The following is a 26,872-nucleotide window of genomic DNA, read 5'->3' on the forward strand; positions in this document are numbered from 1 at the left end:
CCATCCAACTATGTTGTGCGAATGGATTGTTTGAGGGTCAGCTCTGATTTTTGTCTTCCTGCATAAGAACTTTGAATGTGAGCAATGCTTAATCAATGTGTTTCCTCGTTTTCTAAAAAAGCAAACAAAATTATAGCTACATGATATAAAAATCACAAACAATGAAAAAGTGCAAACCATGTGATCTGTAACTCACCTGTGTTTCTTTTCTTTTCTTTTTATTGGAGCCCATCAATACTGTCTGCACTATTCAATGTAAAAGAAGATTGTTAAAGTACACTATAGTTTTACACTTCAGAAAATGCTTTGCGTGGTATGTCTAGCTCCATAATGTTGTCTTGCACTTGCATGCAAACACAGAAAATGTTGTATTCTGAACCGCATTTTCCACTGTGTACTAAGTGCTACTTACATTATATGTCTACCTACTGTCGTTTATAATTAACCCTATGGAATGTATATCCAGTGATAGAGGAGCATGACTAAATCCTTTTTGGAGATTTTCTTTTTCACATAGGTGAGAAATAATAGTACATTTATTTCAATGTGTTTCAAAAAATCTAAAATTAGGAATTAGTGCCTCAGCAGTTCAATAATTCAAAGTCCAAAAAATTCTTGAAAAAGTATAGATCGGGGTCTCCAAGCTTTTCTGTAGCGAGAGCTACTTCTGATCAGTGAGAACCATTGTGAGCTACCGAAAGCTAAACAACTTGTGGATTATCACCAAACACTCACACACCAAACTTTTGTGACTTTATGCCTAATGTTCATAGAGCCAGATACTATGGTATGAACAAAATACTTTGACTAGGGACACTGTGACAGGGCTGCCATATGTGTCAGTGAGAGTGTGGTATTTGGGTATGTATGAACATGTGTGCATATGAATGAGAAATATGGGTATTGGTAACTGAGAGCCGGTGTCATATGCACTTGTGGCACAGGGCATACGTTTCACCATATGTGGCATCATTACAAGTAAGGCACAAACATACAGCCATGTTTTTAAATCAGAGAAATGTAAAGTACAAAAATGTTCATAATGTGGAACATGTTTCCTCACATTAAATTTCTCCCATTAAAAAAATGATTGTATTTTTCAGTTATAAATATTACACAGTGTTCTACCGGCAAGAGGCCTGCTATTTGTAAATGTAACACTTTGAAAAATAATTTGAGAAAATTAAAATGAAAAGTTAACTTAATTATAAGGTACCTTCATTTTCATGTTCTCCAATGTAAAAACCTTGAGAAACATCATTTTGTTCTCACTTCCAACACTGAGCTGAAAAGGACTTTCATTTAAGAGTTAAATACCTTAGTGCTTCAATTCTTCACCTCTGTGCCCTGGGTAATAAATCAGACTGCAGCACTGCTCCTTCTCAGGTCTCCCTGTCTGCAGTCTGGTGATAATAATGTAAATTAAACACATCCTTCCCTTAACTTTAAAAGGAAAAATGTGATCCTGTGCTTATTTAGAAATGAACTACAGGCTGTGAGCTATTCTGAAGGGGTTTGGTAGCTACTGGTAGCTCGTAATCAACTGGCCGGAGACACATGGAATAGATGGAGAATTCGCTAGCCATGTTGCTATCAAGGCACATTTTTTATAACCGTGCTCCTCTATTTCAGACCTTATACAGTAGAGGCTAGCAAGGTAAAATTAATGATGTCATTGATTGGAACTAATTATGGAGTTGAGGACATTCATGGGTTATTGAGCTCCATTTGCAACAGTGGAAGGTTTTACCACTTTTGGCCTGTGCCTTTACATTACTGTTGAATCCAAAATTGAGCACCAAGTACACTTTGACTCCCAGGGTAACAAAGCTGAGCAGTCCGAGGCTGAGTCAGGGAGGCGGTGTCAGGTAGGAACTTAATAAAACAAGCAACAACAATCAGTATAAATGATTGTCCAGCCAGTGCTTCTGCTTATAAGCAAACAAATATATTTATCTGTTGTACAGTATTGAGTTGTATGTTATGATTAGAGGGCAACAACAATGGGCAACAACAATGTACACAGCAAGTAAACACTGCAAGGAGTAACACTCCCATGCTCATCTGTGCTGCTCCTCTAGGTAATGGTGTCTTAAGAATACAGTCAATGTAGGCAAGAATAGATTGCCCTTCGGTGGAAGAGTCGGTTGCATTATACTGATACCCTATGAGGCTCACAGTTAACCATGTCCAAGATAGATCTGGACTAGTTGTTTGGACAGGAAAACATATCCCAAAGTCTAGTATTCTCCCCACAATGTTTCACTCATGGAATGAACAAAAGGTACATTTCAAGTGAGTGGAACCTGCTTCTTCTGACTGAGGTTGTAGGGGCATGGGCCATGTCTCTCCTGCTGGTGTGTGCCTGTGCATGAAACTTGGGACAAGGCCTGCCTCTCCTAATCTGGCATGACTCAGCTCAATATGCTGCTATCTTTTGTCTCTGCTGCAATACACAGACACATGTCTATAGTGGAGGGGTGGGGAGGGGAGGAGGCGGAGCTGGCAATCAGAGAGTGGCTTAACTGCTCCTGAAGGTATCCTCTGGCTCAAATGCAACCCCACCACCCAAACAAGAAAAATAGCCTACCCTGGGTCGCACTGGTGAATATAGAGAAGCAGAAGTAACTGCTGATTGCAATTGTGATTTCTATGTAGCACCAAACCTTCCTTGTTTTTTCAATTCCCTGGGCTTAACTGTTGTTGCAATTATTCTTAGCACTGTGTTATCTTAGGCAATCTTGATTCTGGACTGCACTTTATAGCTCATGATGGTTCTTACTGACTGCTATGAGCAATCCTTCAGGGTGTGGAAAGAAGCCCAGTGCTTTTATGCCAGCACAGCTTCAGGAAGCACATACCTCCACTACAGGGCACACTGCAGGAAAGTCCAGGGTCACAGGGCCTTACTGCATAGCCTGGCAGCGCAGATCTTCTCTGGACTTCAGCAGGCCAAATTCCTATCTTCCTGCACAGCTCCTCCAGGCACACCTCTTTTAGACAGCTTGACATTTGTGCAAAGGCAACACCAGTACTCCTTCTCAGCAATAAGAGGACTCCTTCCATCAAAAAAGTGTCAATTTAGTTCTTCCTTGCAGGCTGCAGAACTTCCATATCCCTGTCAACGAGAAGTTATTAAACAACAACCCCAACCCTAGAGTGTAAGTGAATGTGCGAGGCTCCATTGGTCAATGAGAAATCTGTCACATTTGACTGGTGGATTCTGAACAATACGTAGAACAAATCTGCAGAAAACATTGGCGTATTGGGGACTGTATCTGCCAGATCCTGACTTTGTATTCCTCCCAGATTGGTAAAACCATAGTCTTTCTTATACTGTCAGCAGGAAGGAGGGGATAATGTCAACCAAAATAAATTTCAATGGAAAAACGTCCTACTCTGCTACCGATTAATCTGTTGGTTGACACCTCTGGGTACGACTTGAACAGAAATGAGGCAAGGTTCCACTTTCTCATGTCCTCTACAACCCTAGGGCCTCTCTCACAAAAGACATCATGAATGTTTTTGAGGTGCCCTGCAATCCACATTGATGTATAGCAAGCTCTCTCAAACCTCCTTCTTCTGTACTAATTGTATCCAAGAGATCCAAAAATGGATTTCTGGGTTCCAACAGCTCCATGCTCAACCCACATAATAAGGTAAACATACCATATCCCACATGTATAAAGCAAAGGATCGCCTTGCAGGGCAGTGACAAGCCACCAATTTAAACAGACACCAGCAGCTAACTCTCTAATTGCTAGCCATAAATATATAGCCTGTGCTGCATACACAATCCTATTGAGACTTCACTCAGTCCTCAGCATAGTGATCTGATAATATCATGTAGGTGTGCATAGTGTGTGACTCTAGAACACAGAGACAAGCTCTGGGTCACATTTCATGTTAGTGGGCCCTGTGCATACAAGCATGATTGTTCTGCAAGCTGAGGTAAAAAAAAAACAATAACATTTCCAGATGCTTGCTATGGGGAACTTGAACTGAAGCTGAATGTTCTTGTGAGTCATGTGGGAGACCTTTTTTTCCCAAAATATGTCATTAGCACATTACAACTTTTTGAGCATGGTACTGCTCGCTATGATTAAAAAAGAATACTAACTATGTACACAGATGCCCTTGTAACAAACTTAAGATGTTTTCTAAAGTTCATTACACAACATGGCACATGATATATTAGCAGGCCTGCACCCCTACTTAAATAATGATTAATTAAACATAGGATGTCTGCAAAAGTCGCTTTCACAATGCATCAAATAGCGAGTTTTGTTTACTGAGAGGCGTAACTGTTCTAACAACCTATGAGGTCATAGAGGAATCAAATTATTCAATCATAGGAATCATCTTCATGGCTTGTAAAAGTAACTGTATTTATATAGTGCTTATGATGTCTATTGAGGCACTGAAGTGCTTTTTTTGTGAGTAGCACGCTACTCTGGAACCCAGTATTAGCAGTTAGTTGATTACAGTGGCGACTTTAAAAACACTTACCTTCTTGGGGAGACGTGTTTGTCTCCCCTCCATCCTCTTCCCGGCTGCACTGCACACAGGCTCCCAGCCAATCACAACACTGTCACCAGCATGATAGCAGCATTTGAGCAGCCTGCTTCACCGCTCAGATTGGGAGTGGGAGCCTGTGCATGTACTCCACTCGGCTGTGCAAAACAGCCGGGTAGAGAATATGCAAAGTGCGCATAGCCCTCCTCCAGCCCCATCCCTGAAGCCCAGCCTCACCCACCCCTTCTCCCAGGAAAAATAAAATGATTATAACATAAAATCCTTTTTCTAAAATCCAGTGGGGCGATGCTGCTCCGCCTTAGTGGAGGAGCCACCCCTGGTAGGATAGTGCAATTGTTTTGTTTTATTTTTTCTTGTGCATTAGTTGTGTTAGGATAATGCTCTTGATTTGTACAGTGTTTCATAGAGTTCAGTGCTGGAACAGAATAATAGGAGTGGATTTGAAAAGTGGCTTAGCTAAAATAGAGGAGTAAAAGATAGAGAAGGATGCTTGGGAGTTCATAGTAGTCATAAGGTTTGGGATGAGTTAGAGGGAGTAGGGAGAACGACAGAAGGCTTTTTTTATAATACCAAAATGTAAATAATTTATACCAGGGTTCTTTAACCTTTTTGGTAGTGAGAGCTATTTCTGATCAGTAAAAAATCATTGTGAGTTACTAAAGGTTGAGCAACTCATGCATTGTTCCCTTAGACCCCCCTGCACCTCACGCCCAGCAATGCGCACTGATCCGGAAGGGCAGACTGCTTTTTAACAGGTTTTGCAATTTAGATGACAGCTCAAAAACTGTTGCATAAAGTGCACCACAATCCAACACTGTGATATATTGTGCATCACTATTCGTTGGTGGAGCCAAACCACATGGTACAATCTGCACATGATCCAGGAAGAAGTGTTGCTGTCTGTTTGCATACAGCGCCAACAAGGCAGGACTAAACTAAGCTTTCTCTCTGGCCAAGAAAAGGAGCTGTAGCTGCCCTCTGACTGACATGCGTCGTAGATCCAATAATTGAAAGCATTCTTAAACACCCTGCTCTGGTAGAGATAATGCACTGCGAGGCAAACGCAAAACCAACACTGTCAGAGCCACACTGTGGTCCATCAAAAGAAACCACATTCTAAAACAGAGGCAAGTTCCCAAATGCCACATATTCTGAAAACGTAGTGAATGTTAAAACAACAAGCATTGGCAAAGCCAATAGGTCTTGCCTATGCAAGAGCTGTTGACTTTGGCAATGTGTTATAGCGGTGCTGTACACCAGCGGGGCTGCTGTTCAGCATGGCTAAAAGTTAGTGACATAGAGGAGAGTGGGTTGGAGTGTAGTGTGGAATGGCAAAGAGTAGAGTAGAGTGTTGTAGAGTGCAATGGCAGAGTGTGTTGTGCATTGGAGTGGCATAGTGGTGAGTCACGTAGAGTGGCATATGCTAGAGAGACATAGAGAAGAGTGGACTGGTGTAGAGTGCATTGTATAATGGTGTAGTGTAGTGGCATTTAATTCAGTGGCATACAATGCAGCATTGTATAATGCAGCAACATAGGTAAGAGTGGTGCATAGCAGAGTGGAGTGGTGCAGAGTGAAGTGGCACAGAGTAGAGTGGCATGGAGTGACACAGAGTAGAGTGGCACAGAGTAGAATGGCATAGAGTGCAGTGTTGTAGATTAGTGCAGAGTGGAGTGGCACAGAGTTGAGTGAGGCAGAGGGCAGTGATGCAGAGTAGAATTTAGTGACATAGAGTGCTGTGGCATAGAGTGCAGAGTGGAGTTTAGTGGCATGGAGTGCAGTCGTGTATAGTGGTGCAGAACACAGCAGCACAAAGTGGTGGAGATTAGACTATAGGCTGTGGCGTAGAGTGGAGTAGTGCAGAGTAGAGTGGCATAGAGTTCAGTGGTGGAGAGTGCAGTGTTGCAGAGTAGAATGTCAGAGTGCAGTAGCTTAGAGAGCAGTGGCGTAGAGTACAATAATGAAGAGTAGAGTGCAGTGGCATGAAGGGCAGTGACAGAGTGCAGTGGTTAAGAGTAGAGTGCTGAAATTTGGTTTTGGCCCTTAATTTAGAACATGGGTGGAAAGCATACGATGGGCTGGGGTCCGCATAAGGTAGCCCTAGTTCAACACCTGGCCTGACTTTCAGAAGGAGTCAAACTGTTTGAGGGGTGTAGTGGTGTACCATTCTATATCTACAACGTATCTTTGTTTCTTAAGACTCGCACAGCACAATTTTAATGCAAACGTGTGTACTTTCAACATGTATCCATGGACAATGGTGCACATTGAGCATGACTGATTGGAATAGAGTGAAGTGGTATAGAGTGGAGAGGCACAGAGTGGAGTAGAGTGGAGTATAGTGGTGAATAGTGCAGTGGCGTAGAGTGGAGTGGTGCATGGTAGAGTGTAGTTGCATAGAGTGGCATAGAGTGTAATGGTGTAAAGTGGTGTAGAGTGCAGTGGTGCAGAGTAGATTGGAGTGTTGTACAGTGGATTGGGGTAGAGTGCAGGGGCATAGATTTGAGTGTTACAGAGTAAAGAACATTGGCAAAGAGTGTTTTGGTATAGAGTGCAGTGTTGAAGAGTGCTGTAGAGTACAGTGGGGTAGAGTGGAGTTGTGCAGAGTTAAATTGTGTGACCTATATTGGAGTGGTGTAGAGTGCAGTGGTGTGAAATAGAGTGGTGAAGAGTGCATTGAAATAGAGTAGAGTACTGTACAGCATACAGTAGAGAGGTGTAGCATGGAGTGGTGCAGAGTGCAGTGGTGTGGAATGGTGTAAAGTGGAGTGGTGTAGAGGAGAGTCAAGTGGTGTGGTGCAGAGTAGGGTGGAGTGGCATAGAGTACAGTATTCATGGTATGGTAGCACGCTGCGATTACAGACAACACATTTTCAATTGAAATGAATATTACATTTGCACAGGCAACCAGGCATACATTTTTACTAATAGAACTATGCAGTGAACAGACAAAAATCTCTGAAAATTGCATCAGCTAGTGAAAGGATTTGTTTTGATCATATTGAAGTATTTGTTGCCAACACACTTCAGAATTAACAAAAAATGTGCTTCATTTGTGTTCCTAGTTCTGATATATCTGAAATACACCATTCATTTAAATGTTGTTGTTTGCTAGAAAAAAATCTTTCCTAACCCCATCATCCAGCAAGATTGTCGCATAAAGCCTCTCAATTTGAAGCCAGAGAAAGAAAAGTAACTAAGCACCCTCTGAAGACAGCAACTGTCATGTGACCTCAGTCTCTGACTGCACATCAAAAGTGACAGGATAAGAACAAGATTTACAGGCCTGTTTACAGAAAGAGAGGAGTCAGAAGGATAATGTTTATAAGGTTTAGGCAAGGGAAGGTGCAAACTCAAGCTGGGCAGCCTAAAACAATTAAAGCTAGCAAATGGAAAGCAAGAGAATGTGAGTTACAAAACACAAAGCCAATGGCGAGCAATGGGCAGAATGCATTCCTAGGTCAACTTTCTGAATGTCCCCAAGATGTCTTTAACAAATCAGACAGCTGCACTGTCTGGTAGGCTGCAACCTAAAAAGCTCTTAGAATACACATAAGTGAAACGTATAACGGATAACTGAATTGCAGTTCATTTGGTTGACCGCCTCCAGGCACTTCAATGATAGGTGTTATGGTTGAAGGACAGAATACATATTATGTGCCTTATAAGGATGACAGGCAGAGAAGGGGCATGAGTTATAGCTAACTTAGGGCACAAGTTATAGTTACTTGAGATAACTTTAACAGGTGAATTTCTATGGTTTTGTATGTTTAAAATGTGAGGAGCCTAACTATTACATCCCAGTAACCTTTGGTTTTTAAGTGAATTTCTATGTTTTTAAAATTATATATATATATATATATATATATATATATATATATATATATATATATATATATATATATATATATATATATAACACAGTATAAACACCACAAATATATACACCACACAGGTTTAGAAAAATATAGAATATTTATCTGGATAAAATAAGGTCACAACAATCAAGACTTTAGAAGTACACATTCAAATATCACTTTAGAAAATGATGAGTCTTAAGATCTTTAAAAGGAAATAAGTGTCTCTTGCAAGCACAAAGTACCTGGTTTGCGTCTAAATTACCTGCAAGCGACCGCAGAGGAGGAGATGCGTGGAAAACGGGGAGGTGTGTGTCGGTTTCTCTGGGCGCACACAGACGATGCGTTGATATTTTTCACTCAGTCAGGGCCTTGGGTTGATTTTTGGCACGCGGACTTGGATCCTCTCCGGGTTGCGGGGTATTTGGATGCCCCAGGGAAGATGCGGAGAAATCCTGGCAGTGCAGGATGAAGCCACAGGAGCTGCGTCGATCCAGTGGGCGACGCAGGGAAATTTCTGTCGCATGGCAGGCGCTGCGCCGATTCTTCTCACAGGAAGTCAGGCTGCGTCTTTCTGGCTCAGCTATGCGTTGATCCAGTGGGCCGTGCGTCGCAGTTCTGGTTGCAACACTAGCGCTGCATTGATCTCTATTCGGGGAGCTGGGCTGTGTCATTTTGGTTCGGCGTGCAGTGATTTTCTCACTGCGATGCAGGCTGTGCATCGTTTCTGGCAGGCTGTGCGTCGAAATTTTCCCACACAAGGAGTTCTTTTCAGAGATTAAGTATTTTTGGCCCTGAGACTTAAGAAAACAGGAGGCAAGCTCAATCAAGCCCTTGGAGAGCACTTCTCAGCAGAGCCAGAGGGCAGCTAGGCAGCAGGGCAATAGCAGAGCAGCAGTCCTTTGCAGAAAAGCAGACAGGTGAGTCCTTTGGGCAGTTCCTCTGGACAGGTTGCAGGTTCAGGTCCAGAAGTGTATCTTGCAGAGTTTCTTTCCCAAGAAGTGTCTGAGGTGGTAGGGGTAGAGGCCCTGTTTAAATACCCAAATGTGCCTTTGAAGTGAGGTAGACTTCAAAGAGTGGATTAGAGGTGCACAAGGTCCCCTTTCAGTTCCATCCTGTCTGCCAGGGTCCCAGTAGTGGGTGTGGCAGTCCATAGTGTGAGGGCAGGCCCCTGTCCTTTGACATGTAAGTGTCAGGCCCTCTACCCTCCCAGCCAAGGAGGACCCATTCAGTATGCAGATGTATGCAGGTGTGACTGAGTATCCTGTGTTTGGGGTTGTCTGAGTGGAATGCACAAGGGAGCTGTCAACTAACCCAGCCAGACGTGGATTGAAGGATTTAAGTGCATAGAAATGCTCACTTTCTAAAAGTGACATTTCTTAAACAGTAATATTAAATCCAACTTCACCAGTCAGCAGGATTTTGTATTACCATTCTGGCCATACTAAATATGACCTGGTTACTCCTTTCAGATCAGAATCTACCTCTCAAACAGTAAATAAGGGCAGTCCTAATGCAAGTTTATGAAAGGAGCAGGCCTCACAGTAGTTGAAAATTAATTTAGGTGTTTTTCACTAGGACATATAAAGCACATATGTACATGTCCTGCCTTTTACCTACAAAGCAGTCTGCCCTATGGATTGCCTAGGGCCTACCTTAGGGGGTGACTTCTAAATGCCAAGTCGAAGTGGCAGTGAAACTGCACACACAGGCCTTGCAGTGGCAGGCCTGAGACATGGTTAAGGGACTACTTATGTGGGTGGCACAATCAGTGCTGAAGGCCCACAAGTAGCATTTTATTTGTAGGCCCTGGGCACATATAGTGCACTTTACTAGGGACTTACAAGTAAATTAAATATGCCAATTGGCATATGAGCCAATGTTATCATGTATTTAAGGAGAGAGCACATGCACTTTAGCACTGGTTAGCAGTAGCAAAGTGTGCAGAGTCCTAACACCAGCAAAAACAGGGTCCAAAAAGTGGAGGGAAGCAGGCAAAAAGTTAGGGGTGACCATCCTAAGGCTGTCACGTCTAACATATATATGCTGTTGAATAATTCTCATTCCACAGCTGCAGTAGTGCAGTAGATGGTTCTACTTGGCAATCACACTTCTGAAGTTGCATTAGGACAAAGTGAAGTGTGTTGAATAATTTGCTGTAATTGTTTCAGAGACTATGCACTCAAAAGTGGACTGACTTGTCTGCTGTTTTCCTATGCAATGTGTGGTATTTGGTGTACTTATTTCTCAGTTCCAAAATTAGCAAACTATGCATGATTTGTATAATGATGCATACATTGCTCATTGTATCTATTGATTGCTGTGTGGTCTGTTGAACTAATATAGGTTTCATGAGTCACACATTTTGCTCCTGTACAAGAATGGTTAATGTTTAACTAGAAGGCATTCTGAAAATGGCTCACACGAGTAGGTAATGGAAAATTATTATTTATTGCATTTATAAGCTATATGCTATACATAAAACCTATACTCCTTAAATGTTGGGCCTCTATAACAGTGGTGTGTGCAGAGAAAGGGCATTTCCAAACTGTGAATGATGAGATAAAGTTCATCTATAGCTGATTAGACTCTTGGCTGGTCTACTGATTCTCCAATAGTAAGATAGTTGAGCATGAAAGAATATTTGTTTTTTGTGAATTTGAACCTGGAAAATGCTTCTTAAACTGTGACTTGTACAGGTTTATATGTGGAAGTGTTGTGGTTTGTCTATAGCACGGTTGATCAACATAAGGATAAAGTGGTTTTAAACACAAATATATGATAGGTTATTCTTACATGTACATATTGTTATGCCTAAATATATATATTTATATATTCAGCAGTTATAGTTATTCTTATACTTATACTTATGTTAAGAAACTTGTGGCCTAAGGTTACTTTCTGGCATGAGTTATAGTTTCTTCAGATAAGTATAACTATAACTGCTGAATTTCTATGGTTTTGTCTGGGTAAAACGTCAACCTAATTATAACGTCCCTGTATTCTTTGTTTTTTTCAGTGAATTTCTATGGGTTTTTTTTTAACACACATGTTAATGTTTGTGTCAGGATCCGGGGAGGTTCAGAGGAGGATCCTCGAGTCTGCAGATTGGCCGGGAAAATAAATTTGACACGTTTTTGCCTAATGAGGGGTCCCTAAGGGACCCCTCCATGAGTCCTATGGGGTCAGGACACTCGTATCCTGACCCCTTAAATGTTTTTACATAGTTTTTTTTCCACACCCCAGGCAATGCAAGAAACAAAATGGCAGCCGCAACTTTTCTGGCAGGTTGCAGCCAACCAGTCCGGGCCTTGCTTTTCCTCCAAATCCGCTGAGGATCCGAGTAGGGTCTGAGGAGGATCCAAGGAGGATCCGAGTCCCTATATACACAAATTTGGTTTACATTTAATAACTAGAAAACAACTGAATGGGTTTACACCAAGTAACAAAAAGGCCTCTTTCTGGACCAAGAGCTACCTTTCTGCCAAATTTGGTGTAATTCTGTCCAGTTGTTTCGGTGCAATTACTGTTCAAAATCACTATTGAAAAATGAATGGGGAAAATGTGTTTTGGGACCCCCCCTTTTTCTCTGCCCCCGCTTGACAGCAGCTGAAGTGACCACTGTTGCTGTTTAGAAAATTTTGTGAAGATTCATCAAACGGTGCCAACGTTATTAGCAAAACAAAAAACGCTTTTCCTATAGAAACTAGGTCCTAACTATGACTACCTAGTAGCTAGGTAACATATATAGAAAACTGTGCATGGTGGGGGTGTAAGTTATAGTGTGTGTGTATATATATATATATACATAAATATATATGTATATATATATATGTATTTAGTCACTATAACTTACGCCCCCTCCATGCACAGTTTTCTTATCAATAATTTTATTGCAAATGTTGCAGTGATAATATCAGTGATGTCGTAGAAGGCATCATCAATGATTTAATATCTGGGGTAATTAGCTGTGCATGGCATGGATGCAAGTTATAGTTACCTTTGGGACATAGCCATTACTGCTGAATTTCCATGGTTTTATGCAAGTAAATTCAGAACCTAACTATGCCGTACCTGTAACCTTTGTTTTTTTTAAGTGAACATGTTTTTACTTAATTCTATTTCCTAACTATAACGCCCCTGTAGCCTTTGTGTTTTTTTAGTGAATTTATATGTTTTTTTGTAACGTAAAGTAATTCTAATTATTTTACATTAATCCAACCACTGCTGTTCACAGTCTTCAGCCTAGAGAGAGAGAGTAATTAAAATATTGGAATAAAAATGCAATACGGATCTAAATTTGTTACCATGTCCATATGTCTAGAGGGTTTAAGCCAACGATTTTGTAAGAACTTTCTGGCCACCAATTTTTTGTCTCAATATTTATTTTATTAGAATCCAAGGACCCATAAGTGTATCTTATTTCTTCTTGGCAAAGCAAAGGTTTACACTTAATTTTCTTGTGGGTTGTTGTTGTTTCCTTCATGCTGACCATTAAAACATATTTGCATACTCACTAGAGTTCAAATATTAACCATTAGTTTGTATTTTTCCAGTGGTACCAAAATTCGAAGTGGCAGTGACAACACCAATTGTCTACATTGTTGACAAACTAGAAAATTTAACTGGTCAAGTAACTGCAAAGTAAGTAAATTGAAACATACCTTTTCAAAGGTGGGCTGTTTTGCAAAATGTCCAGTTGTATTCTAAGAGAATGTCTCAGTAAAATCTGAATAAATAAAACGCTGTTCTCGGTCTGACCATTGTTTCAGATAGTGACTCATTTTATTAGAAATTTGTAATGACATTGATTTCTGAAACATGTTTCCATCTTCTGAAGCTTATATCCTTAATTAACGCATTCTATCAGTCTGACTGCAGAAGGAAGAAGAGAAATGGAGTGGTGGGAAAAATGATAAAGGGAATACAACCACTGACAAAATATTTGACAGAATATGATGGTAATCTGTTTGCCAAGTCCTGTTTGAGTTTTGTGAAATGAATCATCAATTGTGTGTTCAATATTAATTAAAGGTGGCATCCATTTATTGCTAATGTGTTGTGCATGATGGGTTTTTCTACAATATTAGTCCATGGAGATCCAACTTGACATATATATATGTATATGTATATATATATACATATATATATATATATATATATATATATATATATATATATATATATATATATTTATATATATATATATATATATATATACATGTATATATATATATATATACATGTATATATATAGATATACATATGCAGCATATCTTATGCCACCCTGGGGACCCCTCACTCAGCACAGACACACTGCTTGCCAGCTTGTGTGTGCTGGTGAGGACAAAACGAGTAAGTCGACATGGCACTCCTCTCAGGGTGCCATGCCAACCTCACACTGCCTATGCAGTATAGATAAGTCACCCCTCTAGCAGGCCTTTCAGCCCTAAGGCAGGGTGCACTATACCATAGGTGAGGGCACCAGTGCATGAGCACTGTGCCCCTACAGTGTCTAAGCAAAACCTTAGACATTGTAAGTGCAGGGTAGCCATAAGAGTATATCGTCTGGGAGTTTGTCATACACGAACTCCACAGCACCATAATGGCTACACTGAAAACTGGGAAGTTTGGTATCAAACTTCTCAGCACAATAAATGCACACTGATGCCAGTGTACATTTTATTGTAACATACACCCCAGAGGGCACCTTAGAGGTGCCCCCTGAAACCTTAACCAACTACCCGTGTAGGCTGACTGGTTTTAGCAGCCTGCCACACTCGAGACATGTTGCTGGCCACATGGGGAGAGTGCCTTTGTCAGTCTGTGCTAGTAACAAAGCCTGTACTGGGTGGGGATGCTTATCACCTCCCCCTTACAGGAACTGTAACACCTGGCGGTGAGCCTCAAAGGCTCACCCCCTTTGTTACAGCACCCCAGGGCATTCCAGCTAGTGGAGTTGCCCACCCCCTCCGGCCACAGGCAGAGGAGATAATGAGAAAAACAAGGAGGAGTCACTGGCCAGCCAGGACAGCCCCTAAGGCAACCTGAGCTGAGGTGTCTCTGACTTTTAGAAATCCTCCATCTTGCAGATGGAGGATTCCCCCAATAGGGATAGGAATGTGACCCCCTCCCCTTGGGAGGAGGCACAAAGAGGGTGTAGCCACCCTCAGGGCTAGTAGCCATTGGCTACTGCCCTCCAAGACCTAAACACACCCCTAAATTCTGTATTTAGGCGCTCCCCTGAACCTAGGAACTCAGATTCCTGCAACCTAAGAAGAAGAGGACTGCTAAGCTGAAAAACCCTGCAGAGAAGATGGAGACACCAACTGCTTTGGCCCCAGCTCTACCGGCCTGTCTCCCCCCTTCTAAAGACACTGCTCCAGCGACGCTTTCCCCAGGGACCAGCGACCTCTGAATCCTCAGAGGACTGCCCTGCTCTAGAAGGACCAAGAAACTCCCAAGGACAGCGGCTCTGTTCATCCAGAGACTGCAACTTTGTTTCAAAGGAGCAACTTTAAAACAGCTTGCGTTTCCCGCCGGAAGCGTGAGACTTGCTACTCTGCACCCGACGCCCCCGGCTCGACTTGTGGAGAAACAACACTTCAGGGAGGACTCCACAGCAACTGTGAGACTGTGAGTAGCCAGAGTTGTCCCCCCTGAGCCCCCACAGCGACGCCTGCAGAGGGAATCCCGAGGCTCCCCCTGACCGCGACTGCCTGACTCCCAGATCCCCACGCCTGGTAAAGACTCTGCACCCGCAGCCCCCAGGACCTGAAAGATTGGAACTCCAGTGCAGGAGTGTCCCCCACGAGGCCCTCTCCCTTGCCCAGGTGGTGGCTACCCCGAGGCCCCCCCCCCCTTGCATGCCTACATCGCTGAAGAGACCCCTTGGTCTCCCGTTGATTTCAATTACAAACCCGACTTGTGTTTGCACACTGCACGCGGCCGCCCCCGTGCTGCTGAGGGTGTACTTTCTGTGCTGACTTGTGTCCCCCCCCCCGGTGCCCTACAAAACCCCCCTGGTCTGCCCTCCGACGACGCGGGTACTTACCTGCTGGCAGACTGGAACCGGGGCACCCCCTTCTCCATTGAAGCCTATGCGTTATGGGCACCACTTTGACCTCTGCACCTGACCGGCCCTGAGCTGCTGGTGTGGTAACTTTGGGGTTGCTCTGAACCCCCAACGGTGGGCCACCTTGGACCCAAACTTCAACCCCATAGGTGGTTTACTTACCTGCAAAAACTAACTAAATCTTACTCCCCCCAGGAACTGTTGAAAATTGCACTGTCTAGTTTTAAAATAGCTGTATGTGATTTATTTGAAAACTGTGTATGCTATTTTGATTATTCAAAGTTCCTAAAGTACCTACCTGCAATACCTTTCATTTGAAGTATTACATGTAAAATTTGAACCTGTGGTTCTCAAAATAAACTAAGAAAATATATTTTTCTATACAAAAACCTATTGGCCTGGAATTGTCTTTGAGTGTGTGTTCCTCATTTATTGCCTGTGTGTGTACAACAAATGCTTAACACTACTCCTTTGATAAGCCTACTGCTCGACCACACTACCACAAAATAGAGCATTAGTATTATCTCTTTTTGCCACTATCTTACCTCCAAGGGGAACCCTTGGACTCTGTGCATACTATTCCTTACTTTGAAATAGTGCATACAGAGCCAACTTCCTACATTGGTGGATCAGTGGTGGGGTACAAGACTTTGCATTTGCTGGACTACTCAGCCAATACCTGATTACACGACAAATTCCAAAAATTGTCATTAGAAACTGATTTTTACAATTTGTGCTATTTTTCTAAATTTTTAAAAGTCCTGCATGGGCCTTGTGTTAGTCCCTGTTAGCATTTCTTTTAGAGTTTAAAAGTTTTGTGAAAGTTTGAATTAAGTTATAGAAATAGTTTTAGATTCTTAAAAAGTATTCCAACTTTTAGAAACATACGTGGTCATTACAACCCTGGCGGACGGTGGAAAAGGTGCGGTAATACCGCAAACAGGCCTGCGGACAAAAAAATGGAATCATGACCCTGGCGGAAACCGCCAACAAAGACAGCCACTTTAACACACCGCCCGCCGCGGCGGTACAGACAAGTAGCGCGGCGGTTACCGCCAACAGACAGGCGGGAGACAATGTACCGTCCACACTATTACAACAGGCCAATCCGCCACCTTTTCCGGGGCGGATTCACCGTGGATAAAAACACGGCGGAAACATCTTTTGCTATGGGAAAACGCTCACCTCAACACATCCCACGAGGAACGACGACTCCATGGACCCGGAACTCCAAATACTACGTGCCCTTGTCTTTCTGCTCGTTTACGACCAACAGCAACGTAGGCCCAGAAGATACCGGTGAGTACTGCATCTACGATACGGGGGAGGAGGGAGGCAAAAGTCAGGGGGACACCCACCAAACACCCCCCCTCGCATATTACAACATACACACCAATGCAGTCAAAACTATCACATTAACAACCCACAATCCCCCCGGAAGAATGCAAAGACAATGCGAATTTTGGTCAAACATTGTAATGTGCCAATATACATGTCATACTAAAATATACAGATATATATCTCTAAATCACTCATAATTATATATACAATACAAGAAGTAGTGCAGATATGTACACAACAATGTCCGTGCACCAACAGTCCAAAAATGCATGGGCGAGGCCCACAATAGATACCTGACCAAAATCCGAGAGAACACTGCCGGGGCATCAGATAGACATTCTACAGGCACCTCAGGGGGAAGGGAAGGGGTGGCACCTCAGCCGGGTGACTGCAAAGCCACATCCACGACGGGGCTCCATGCCCATTAATGTATCCTGGGGAGTGCAAAGCCACAGTCACTCAAGTCTCTAAGGTGGTTGGTTTGCCCACTGTGCCATCCTGGGGAGTGCAAAGCCACAGTCTCTCAAGTCTCTACAGTGGGTGGTTTTCCCACTGTGCCATCCTGGGGAGTGCAAAGCCACAGTCTCTCAAGTGGATAACATTCTCCACTGGTTCTGGAGGGGGACTGGTGCCCAGACTGGATGAGTCTCCCCGTGAAAGTTCATGTCCTGTCACTGTCCCAGCTGCACATGGGATAAGGATGCCTGATGTGGCGGTACATTCATTCCTACACAGTGCATGCCCTGTTCAGCGTTGCTTTGCCATGGCGGTCTTTGCCTTGTTCAGCGGTGCTTTGCCATGGCGGTTCAGGACTGTTCAGCGGTGCTTTGCCATGGCGGTTCTGATACTGGACATTGGTATGTAGGCATGACGATCTCCACACTGGACACTGGTGTGTGGCATGACGATCTCCATACTGGACACTGGTGTGTGGCATGACGATCTCCACACTGGACATTGGTGTGTGGCATGACGATCTCCATACTGGACATTGGTGTGTGGCATGACGATCTCCACACTGGACATTGGTGTGTGGCATGACGATCTCCATACTGGACATTGGTGTGTGGCATGACGATCTCCACACTGGACATTGGTGTGTGGCATGACGATCTCCATAATGGACATTGGTGTGTGGCATGACAATCTCCACACTGGGCATTGGTGTGTGGCATGACGTTCCATCATTGGCCAGCGGGGCTATGGCATCCTGTCCCCTCCTGGGCTGTGACTCCGGCGGTGGTATCTGGACCAGTAACGATACTTGGGCCCTCCTGGGCTGTGACTCCGGCGGTGGTCTCTGGACCAGTGACGATACAGGGGCCCTCCTGGGCACTGACTCCGGCGGTGGCCTCCTGACCAGTGACGATACTGGGGCCCTCCTGGGCACTGACTCCAGCGGTGGCGGTGGTCTCCTGACCAGTGACGATACTTGGGCCCTCCTGGGCACTGACTCCAGCGGTGGCGGTGGTCTCCTGACCAGTGACGATACTTGGGCCTTCCTGGGCTGTGACTCCGGCGGTGGTCTCTGGACCAGTGACGACGGTGCTGGCGGTTGTATCTGGACCGCCGGAAATGATGGCGCACTTCTCCGCCATGACACTCACAACAGGCTGGGGAGACTTCCTCTGGACCTTCCCCACCTTCTTTGGAGTTACAGCTGACTCCCCAATCGCCTTGGATCCCATTTCACTTGTTGTCCCACCAGGAGTCTTGACACGGTCCCGTCGTCCACTCCCCAATTTCAGAGCCTTTACAGGGGGTGGGCTGCCAGTGCCTTGGCTCTGGGTACTACTGCCTGCCCTGGTGGACGGTGCACTCCAAAAACCTGGAACACGCACCACTGGTACTGGAGGCTTTTTGGCTGAGGCGCTACAACGGGACTGATGAATTGGAGGGAGGGTGGGGGCAAAAAGGTCAATTTGACATAGGGACAGTTTCTGACGGACACTGGGATGGGTAGCTGGAGGGGTTCTGGGAGTGGAGGAAGAGGAGATGGTTGTGGGAGGTGTCACTTTAGATGTTTTGTGTGCAGGTGCAGGTACTGGAGGCTGTCGTGAGGTGGATGGATGTTGGGTGAGTGATTGCCGGCGTTTGTGTACTTTGGGAGGGGGCGTCACAGACACACTGGGAGAGGACACAGGGGACTTGTAAATGGCAGTGGAGGTGGTGAGTGCAGGTGAGCGGCTTGTGGTGCTGGATTTCCTGGTGCGAGTCCTAGTGCCTGTAGATGTGGTGCATGCAGGTGTGTGTGTAGACGAGACTGGGAGGGAGGAGGGAGAAGAGGAGGAGGGGGAGACAGTGGAGACAGTGGATGTTGCTGTGTCTGTATGTGGGTGAGGCTTGCGTTAGTGCCTGTGGTGTGTGTGGTGCCTATGTTTGCTTGAGCTACTTGTGTGTGTTGACTTGTGTGCATGCTGGTCTGTAGGTGTGCTTGGGATGGGCTGGGGTACAGGGGATTGAGTCTGGGTGGAGGAAGTTGGAGGGGGGAGGATGGACACAGGGACAATGGCTGCCATCAGTGCTGAGGCCAGAGATTGCAGGGTTCGCTGAAGGGCAGCCTGACCAAAATGAATGCCCTCCAGGAATGCATTACCGTGTTGTAACTCCCTTTCTACACCCTGGATGGCATTCACAATGGTAGACTGCCCAACAGTGAGTGACCTGAGGAGGTCAATGGCCTCCTCACTGAGGGCAGCAGGGGTGACTGGGGCAGGGCCTGAGGTGCCTGGGGCGAAGGTGATGCCCACCCTCCTGGGTGAGCGGGCACGGGGTGAACGCTGAGGGGCTTCTGGGAGGGCGGTGCTGTTAGGGGAGGTGGCGGCTGTACCTGTAGAAGTGGGGCGCACAGATGGTGCCACCACCACAAGGGAGCTCCCATCGGCGGACGAGTCCGTGTCGCTGCTTGGTGATCCGGTGGCCGACGTGAAGCTCCCCTCGCCCTCCGTCCCACTGGTGCATTCAGAGTCTGTGGTGTGGCCCTCCATGGCCATGTGGGATGCAGCTCCCTCGTGCTCCGGTGACACTGTACCTCCGCCTGATGATACTGATGTACAAAAGGACAGGGAGAGCGGGAAAAGGGGGGGGGGAACAGAACAAATAGAGTTTTAGTGCATGGCATACCGCTACCGTTGGCAGACAAGACAGACGCAGCAGCCCCATGCATTACGCCGTGCTCCTGGCCTCTGCACATGCAATTTCTGGGATATGGCCCACATGGCAATGCTGGAAATCTGTGCACATGGATGCCACAGGGGCAACTATACCTCAACTTGGCACTCTTCTGAGGTGGGTTAGAGTGCCACATGGCACACATTACGGAGGGGCCTTGCCTACCTAACTCGCCCTGGCCTAGGGACACCCACAGCCTACCTTCCCCACCCAGACCCCTCCACTGCACGCAAAGTCCGCAGAATGAGGTTGTACTCACCCCCTTGTGTCTGCTGTGATGTCCTTAAGCGCCCATCCAACTCCGGGTAGGCCACCGCCAGGATCCGGAACATCAGGGGGGTCATGGTGCGACGGGCACCCCTCCCACGTTGGGAGGCCATCCCCAGCTGAGCCTCCGCCGTCTTCTTGCTGCAGCGGCGAATGTCCTCCCATCTCTTACGGCAGTGGGTGCCCCGTCTCTGGTGGGCCCCCAGGGTCCGGACCTCCTTGGTGATGGCACGCCAAATGTCCCTCTTCTGGTGGGCGCTGACCTACATGACATGCACAAGGAAAGAGGAACAGTCATTACCAACTGCACCGTCGTTGTGAGTGGCCCCCTCCCTACTCTGGCCATGTGGGCCTTTTATTCCCATGCTTTACTGTAGTATCAACTCTGCCCCCTTCCCTCTTCCACCCAGCCCTGTCCACCCCGGCCTCGCCCATACAACGTGCTCCCTGTGTACTAACCTGTTGGTCTGGAGGACCGTAGAGTAGCATGTACTGGGGGAGGACCCCATCCACAAGTTTCTCCAACTCCTGTGCAGTGAAGGCAGGGGCCCTTTCCCCAGACGCAGCAGCCATCCTCGCTTCCAGACCGAGGTCACAGCAGCACTAGCAGTGTAGGTCCTCTCCTGTCGAAGGTCAGGTATCTAGTGATTGAACAGATAGAAAATGGCGGTGACGTCTGCGGTGGTGACGTGTGCGGCGGTGCGCATCATCACCGCCGGCGCACCTGTTCATTGGCTCCTGGGACCCATAGGGTCCAATGTTAACCAATGCAGCATTGCGCTGCAGTCTACGACCGCCTACCGCGACGGTGTGCAACGCCAGCACTGTTACCCCACAATCCCATTGTCCCAGTTTAGAGGTCAGGCAGCCGCCATTTCAGGGGCCCATATGGATTCATTTTCAACTGCGTCACACATACCGAGGCCTACACTCAACACACATCCAGGAAGGGTTTATTGTCTGGTGTAGTCTTGTGTGTGACTGTGGGTACATACTTGGAGGAATAGTGACTGTTTATTCGCTGTTGTCCTTCTTAGGCACCGTTAGCTGGGACATATGAGAAGATGGCGGAATCCTCCGGTGTACCGACCGCTGGTGGACCTGTTGACAATGGAAGAGAGACATTTAATCGTCACCTACAGGTTTGACCGTGCCACAATCCAGGAGTTATGTACCCAGTTGGAGCCAGACCTGATGTCACCAATCCGCCATCCGACTGGAATCCCCCCTGACGTGCAGGTGCTGTCAGTGCTTCATTTCCTTGCAAGTGGGTCTTTTCAGACAACTGTGGCCATGGCATCAGGGATGTCCCAGCCTATGTTTTCCAACGTCTTGTCCAGAGTGTTGTCTGCCCTGCTGAAACACGTAAGGAGATACATAATTTTCTCTCAGGTGGAGGATTTGCCTACAGTGAAAGGTGACTTCTATGCCCTTGGACATACCCCGAACGTCATAGGTGCCATTGATGGGACCCATGTAGCTCTGGTCCCCCCCGCAGGAGTGAACAGGTGTACAGGAACAGGAAGAGTTATCATTCGATGAATGTCCAGATGGTCTGTTTGGCAGACCAGTACATCTCGCAGGTAAATGCTATGTTCCCTGGCTCTGTGCATGACGCCTACATCCTGCGCAATAGCAGCATCCCTGATATGATGGGTCAACTCCAGAGGCACCGTGTATGGCTATTGGGGGACTCTGGTTACCCCAACCTTTCCTGCCTACTGACCCCAGTGAGGAATCCCATGACCAGGGCAGAGGAACGGTACAATGAGGCCCATGGGCGGACTAGGAGGGTTATCGAATGCACCTTCGGCCTCCTGAAGGCCAGGTTCAGGTGCCTCCATATGACAGGTGGGTCCCTATTCTACTCACCGAAGAAGGTGTGCGACATCATCATCGCCTGCTCCATGCTCCATAATTTGGCTTAGCGACGCCAGGTGCCTTTTCGACAGGAGGATGATCCAGATGACGGTGTTGTAGCAGCTGTGGAGCCTGTGGTCAGTGATGAGGATGAAGCTGAGGAAGAAGAAAACGACAACAGGGAGTCAGTCATACAGCAATATTTCCAATGAAACACAGGTGAGTACATTTTCAGGTTTAACATTATATTAACTTTCACACGTCTACCTCTATCCTGTACCTACACTTCACTCACTATTTGTTAACTGAGTTGTCCCCTTCCATTTCAGTTTCACAAATGTGGTAACCTACATGTCAACTGCTTGCATCCTTGAAGGGCTTGTGAAGTGTGAAATTGGTATGTTAGCCTTCCAATGGGTAACCCATTATGACACTGTCATTGATAATACAAAATTACAAATCATAGACTAACTCCATTTTATTTAGTGTTTCAAGGGTGTTTATTTAAGTGCTAAAAAATGAAGGGGGGTTGTGAAATGGGGATGGGTGATGGTGGAGGAATGTCCATGGCAGAGTCCAGTCTATTAGTCTCACAGGTACATTGCACATCTGGCCATTGGAAGTGGAGCTGGGGCAGTTCCGATTTGAACAGTGTAACAAAGTGGGACAGTGGGGGGACAATCAGGGTGGGCTTATTTCCTGGCGAGGGTCTTGCCATCTTGCTCTGTCCTGTTCCTGGATCTCAGGGCCCGCTTGCGTGGTGGTTGTCCGTCTGCAGGGGGTGGGGTGCTGGTGTGGTGGTCCTGTGGCGGGGCGTCCTGTCCACTAGCGCCAGCAGAGGTGGTGGGCAGTTCGTCGTCCTGACTAGTGTCAGGGGCCCCTTGGAGTGCCACGGTGTCCCTCAAGGTCTTTTGAACGTCCGTCAGTACCCCTACGATGGTGCCCAGGGCGGAGCCGATGGTCCTGAGCTCCTCCCTGAACCCCAAATACTGCTCCTCCTGCAGACGCAGGGTCTCCTGCAACTTGTCCAGGACCGTGGCCATCGTCTCCTGGGAGTGGTGGTATGCTCCCATGATGGAGGATAGGGCCTCGTGGAGAGTTGGTTCCCTTGGTCTGTCCTCCCTCTGTCGCACAGCAGCCCTCCCAGTTCCCCTGTGTTCCTGTGCCTCCGTCCCCTGGACCGTGTGCCCACTACCACTGCCCCCAGGTCCCTGTTGTTGTTGGGGTGTTGGGTTAGCCTGGGTGCCCTGTAGTGGTGGACACACCGCTGATTGACCTGTCCTGGGTAGGGAGGTTTGGGCCCGCTGGGTGGGTGCTGTGCTGGTGTTACCAGAGGTTGGAAGCTCGGTGATGGGCTGTGGCTGGGCAAGGGGAACCGACTGTCCTGAGGCCCACGATGGTCCAGGCTGGTCATCAAGATCCAGTAGGGCAGAGCTGCTGTCGTCAGTTTGGGCCTCTTCTGGGGGTGGAGTGGTGTTGCCTGGACCCTCTGGTGTGGTGATGTTCCTTCGGGTTCCTGTGGGGGTATAAGTACATGATTATTGCATGTGTGTGTGTAATGGGGTGCAATGGTTGGGTGTGCGTAAACCCCAGTGCAGGCATTCCTGTGTGTGGGGTTGTGTGCTGATGGTTGGGGGTGTTCTGGGTATGTGCAGTGGGCATGCTTTAGTGATGGGTGTCCATGCTTAGTTGTGTCATGCAGGTCTTGGGGTTGGGATGTGTAGTTGGTGTTATGGGTACATTAGTGTGGAGTTTGGGTGATAGGGGAGGGTGTGAGGGTGGGGGGTGTCCGTTCCTCCAACGACTCCTCTGAGGCACTCAGGATGCAAGATGGACAAGACTTGCTCCTCCCATGTTGTTAGTTGAGGGTGAGGAGGTGGGGGTCCGCCGCCAGTCCGCTGTACCGTGATGTGGTGCCTGGATACCGTGGAACGCACCTTCCCCCGTAGGTGTTTCCACCTCTTCCTGATGTCCTCCCTATTTCTTGGGTGCTGTCCCACTGCGTTGACCCTGTCCACTATTCTTTGTCATAGCTCCATCTTCCTGGCTATGGATGTGTGCTGTACCTGTGAGCCAAATAGCTGTGGCTCTACCCGTAGGATTTCCTCCACCATGACCCTGAGCTCCTCCTCGGAGAAGCGGGGGTGTCTTTGGCGTGACATGGGGTGTTGTGCGTGATGTGTGGGGTGGTGTATGTGTTGATGAGTGTGGTGATTGTAGTTGTAGGTGGTGTTTTGTGCGTGGATGTTGTGTGGGTGATGGTGTTGTGTGCCTCTGTGTGATGGGGTTGTCTATTCTGTGCTCTCTCTCTCGCCTTCTCTCTGAATTTTTGGTTGTAGGGGTTTGTGGGTGATGTGGGTGTGTGTTTTATGTTGTATTGGATGTGTGGGAGTAGTGTGTGTATGTGTGTCAGGTGTGTGTATTTGGAATTGTCCAATGTGGCGGTGTGTGTGTATTTTGAGCGCGGCGGTGTGTACTGCCAATGGAATACCGCGGTTGAAAGACCGGATTCGGGGGTCGTAATGGCATGGGCGTGTTTCTGTTGGCGTGGATGTGGAGGATTTGTTTCCGCATGTTTATCGCTGACCTTTGGTGTGGCGGGATTGTGTGGGTGTCTGAATTTCGGCGGATTCCAAGATGTGTGTCATAATAGCTGTGGCGGTCTACCGCCGCTGCGGCGGTGCATTGGCGGTCTTCTGCACGGTGGTAAGCGCCTTATACCACCAATGTTGTAATTACCCCCATAATGCCTGGTGCAGAAGAGAATGTGGTGGAACTCGACCTCACACCTTACCTCCATCTTAAGATGACGGAGTTAAGGTCTCTCTGCAAAATAAAGAAAATCCCAGTTGGCTTAAGACCCTCCAAACAACAGCTCCAGGAGCTTTTGGCAGAGTTTGAAAAAGCCAACCCCTCTGAGGATGATACCCCAGAGGATGATGTTAGTGACTTGGAGGAGAATTCCCCCCTTCCAGTCATAATTAGGGAGATCAGGGACCCTCAATCCCTGACTCCAACTGTTATAGTCAGAGATGCTGCTTCCCTCACAGGAGGGGCCAGCACCTCTGAAATCACTGAGGATAGCCTCAGTGAAGATGACCTCCTGTTAGCCAGGATGGCCAAAAGATTGGCTTTGGAGAGACAGCTCCTAGCCATAGAAAGGGAAAGACAAGATATGGGTTTTGGTCTCATCCAAGGTGGCAGCAACATAAATAGGGTCAGAGATTCTCCTGACATGTTGAAAATCCCTAAAGGGATTGTAACTAAATATGAAGATGGTGATGACATCACCAAATGGTTCACAGCTTTTGAGAGGGCTTGTGCAACCAGAAAAGTAAACAGATCTCACTGGGGTGCTCTCCTTTGGGAAATGTTCACTGGAAAGTGTAGGGATAGATTCCTCACACTCTCTGGAAAAGATGCAGAATCTTATGACCGCATGAAGGGTACCCTGATTGAGGGCTTTGGATTTTCCACTGAGGAGTATAGAATTAGATTCAGGGGGGCTCAAAAAACCTCAAACCAGACCTGGGTTGATTTTGTGGACTACTCAGTGAAAACACTGGATGGTTGGATTCAAGGCAGTGGTGTAAATGATTATGATGGGCTGTACAATTTATTTGTGAAAGAAAACCTGTTAAGTAATTGTTCAAATGATAAACTGCATCAGCATCTTGTAGACCTAGGACCAATTTCTTCCCAAGAATTGGGAAAGAAGGCGGACCATTGGGTCAAGACTAGGGTGACCAAGACTTCCACAGGGGGTGACCAAAAGAAAGGGGTCACAAAGCCTCCCCAGGGGAAGAGTGTTGAGACATCCAAAAACAAAAATAGTAAAGAGTCTTCTACAGGCCCCCAAAAACCTGCACAGGAGGGTGGGCCCAGAGCCTCTTCACAAAACAATTTTGGGTACAAGGGTAAAAACTTTGATCCCAAAAAGGCCTGGTGTCGTAGCTGTAATCAGCCTGGACACCAAACTGGAGACAAGGCCTGTCCCAAGAAAAGTACCACTTCTAACTCCACTCCAGCTAACACTGGAATGGCTAGTCTCCAAGTGGGATCAACAGTGTGCCCAGAGCAAATCAGGTGTCACACTGAAGCTACATTAGTCTCTGGGGGTGGGGTGGATTTAGCCACACTGGCTACCTGGCCTCCTAACATGCAAAATACAGGCAGCAGCTCTTAATTAATGGGACAAGTGTAGAAGGCCTGAGGGATACAGGTGCCAGTGTCACCATGGTGACAGAGAAACTGGTTTCCCCTGGTCAATACCTGGCTGGACAAACTTATCCAGTCACCAAAGCTGACAATCAGACTAAAGTACATCCCATGGCTATGGTAACTTTAGAGTGTGGAGGGGTCAATGGCCTGAAACAGGTGGTGGTCTCCTCAAATATCCCAGTAGACTGTTTGCTTGGAAATGACCTGGAGTTCTCAGCATGGGCTGAGGTAGAACTGAAAACCCATGCAGCCATGCTGGGTATCCCTGAACTGGTGTGTGTCAAGACAAGGGCACAGTGCAAGGCTCAGGGTGAAAAAAGTAGAGTCGGAGCCTGGAAAAAGGGCCCAGCCTACCAAGAGAAAAGGAATGACAATTGGGAAACCAGCTGCAACACAACAACAAAAAGAGAACCTCTCTTCTCAGGAAGAAGTTCTGCCCTCTGAGGGAACTGAGCCTCTGGAGTTAGAACCTTATCAGGTTGAGCTCCTAGGCCCAGGGGGACCCTCAAGGGAGCAGTTGTGTAAGGGGCAAGAAACCTGTCCC

General features: G+C 46.6%; 1 protein-coding gene across 1 annotated transcript in view; it reads left to right on the plus strand.

Moving 5' to 3' along the window:
- Positions 1-26,872, plus strand: part of LOC138296504 (CD109 antigen-like) — a 363,929-nt gene that overhangs the window by 110,926 nt on the left and 226,131 nt on the right. The window contains exon 7 of the mRNA XM_069235675.1: positions 12,950-13,037. Coding sequence (XP_069091776.1) covers positions 12,950-13,037 — 88 coding nt within the window. The remainder of the gene's footprint in view (positions 1-12,949; positions 13,038-26,872) is intronic.

The sequence above is a fragment of the Pleurodeles waltl genome, chromosome 5 (assembly GCF_031143425.1).
Source record: "Pleurodeles waltl isolate 20211129_DDA chromosome 5, aPleWal1.hap1.20221129, whole genome shotgun sequence".
Taxonomy (NCBI): domain Eukaryota; kingdom Metazoa; phylum Chordata; class Amphibia; order Caudata; family Salamandridae; genus Pleurodeles; species Pleurodeles waltl.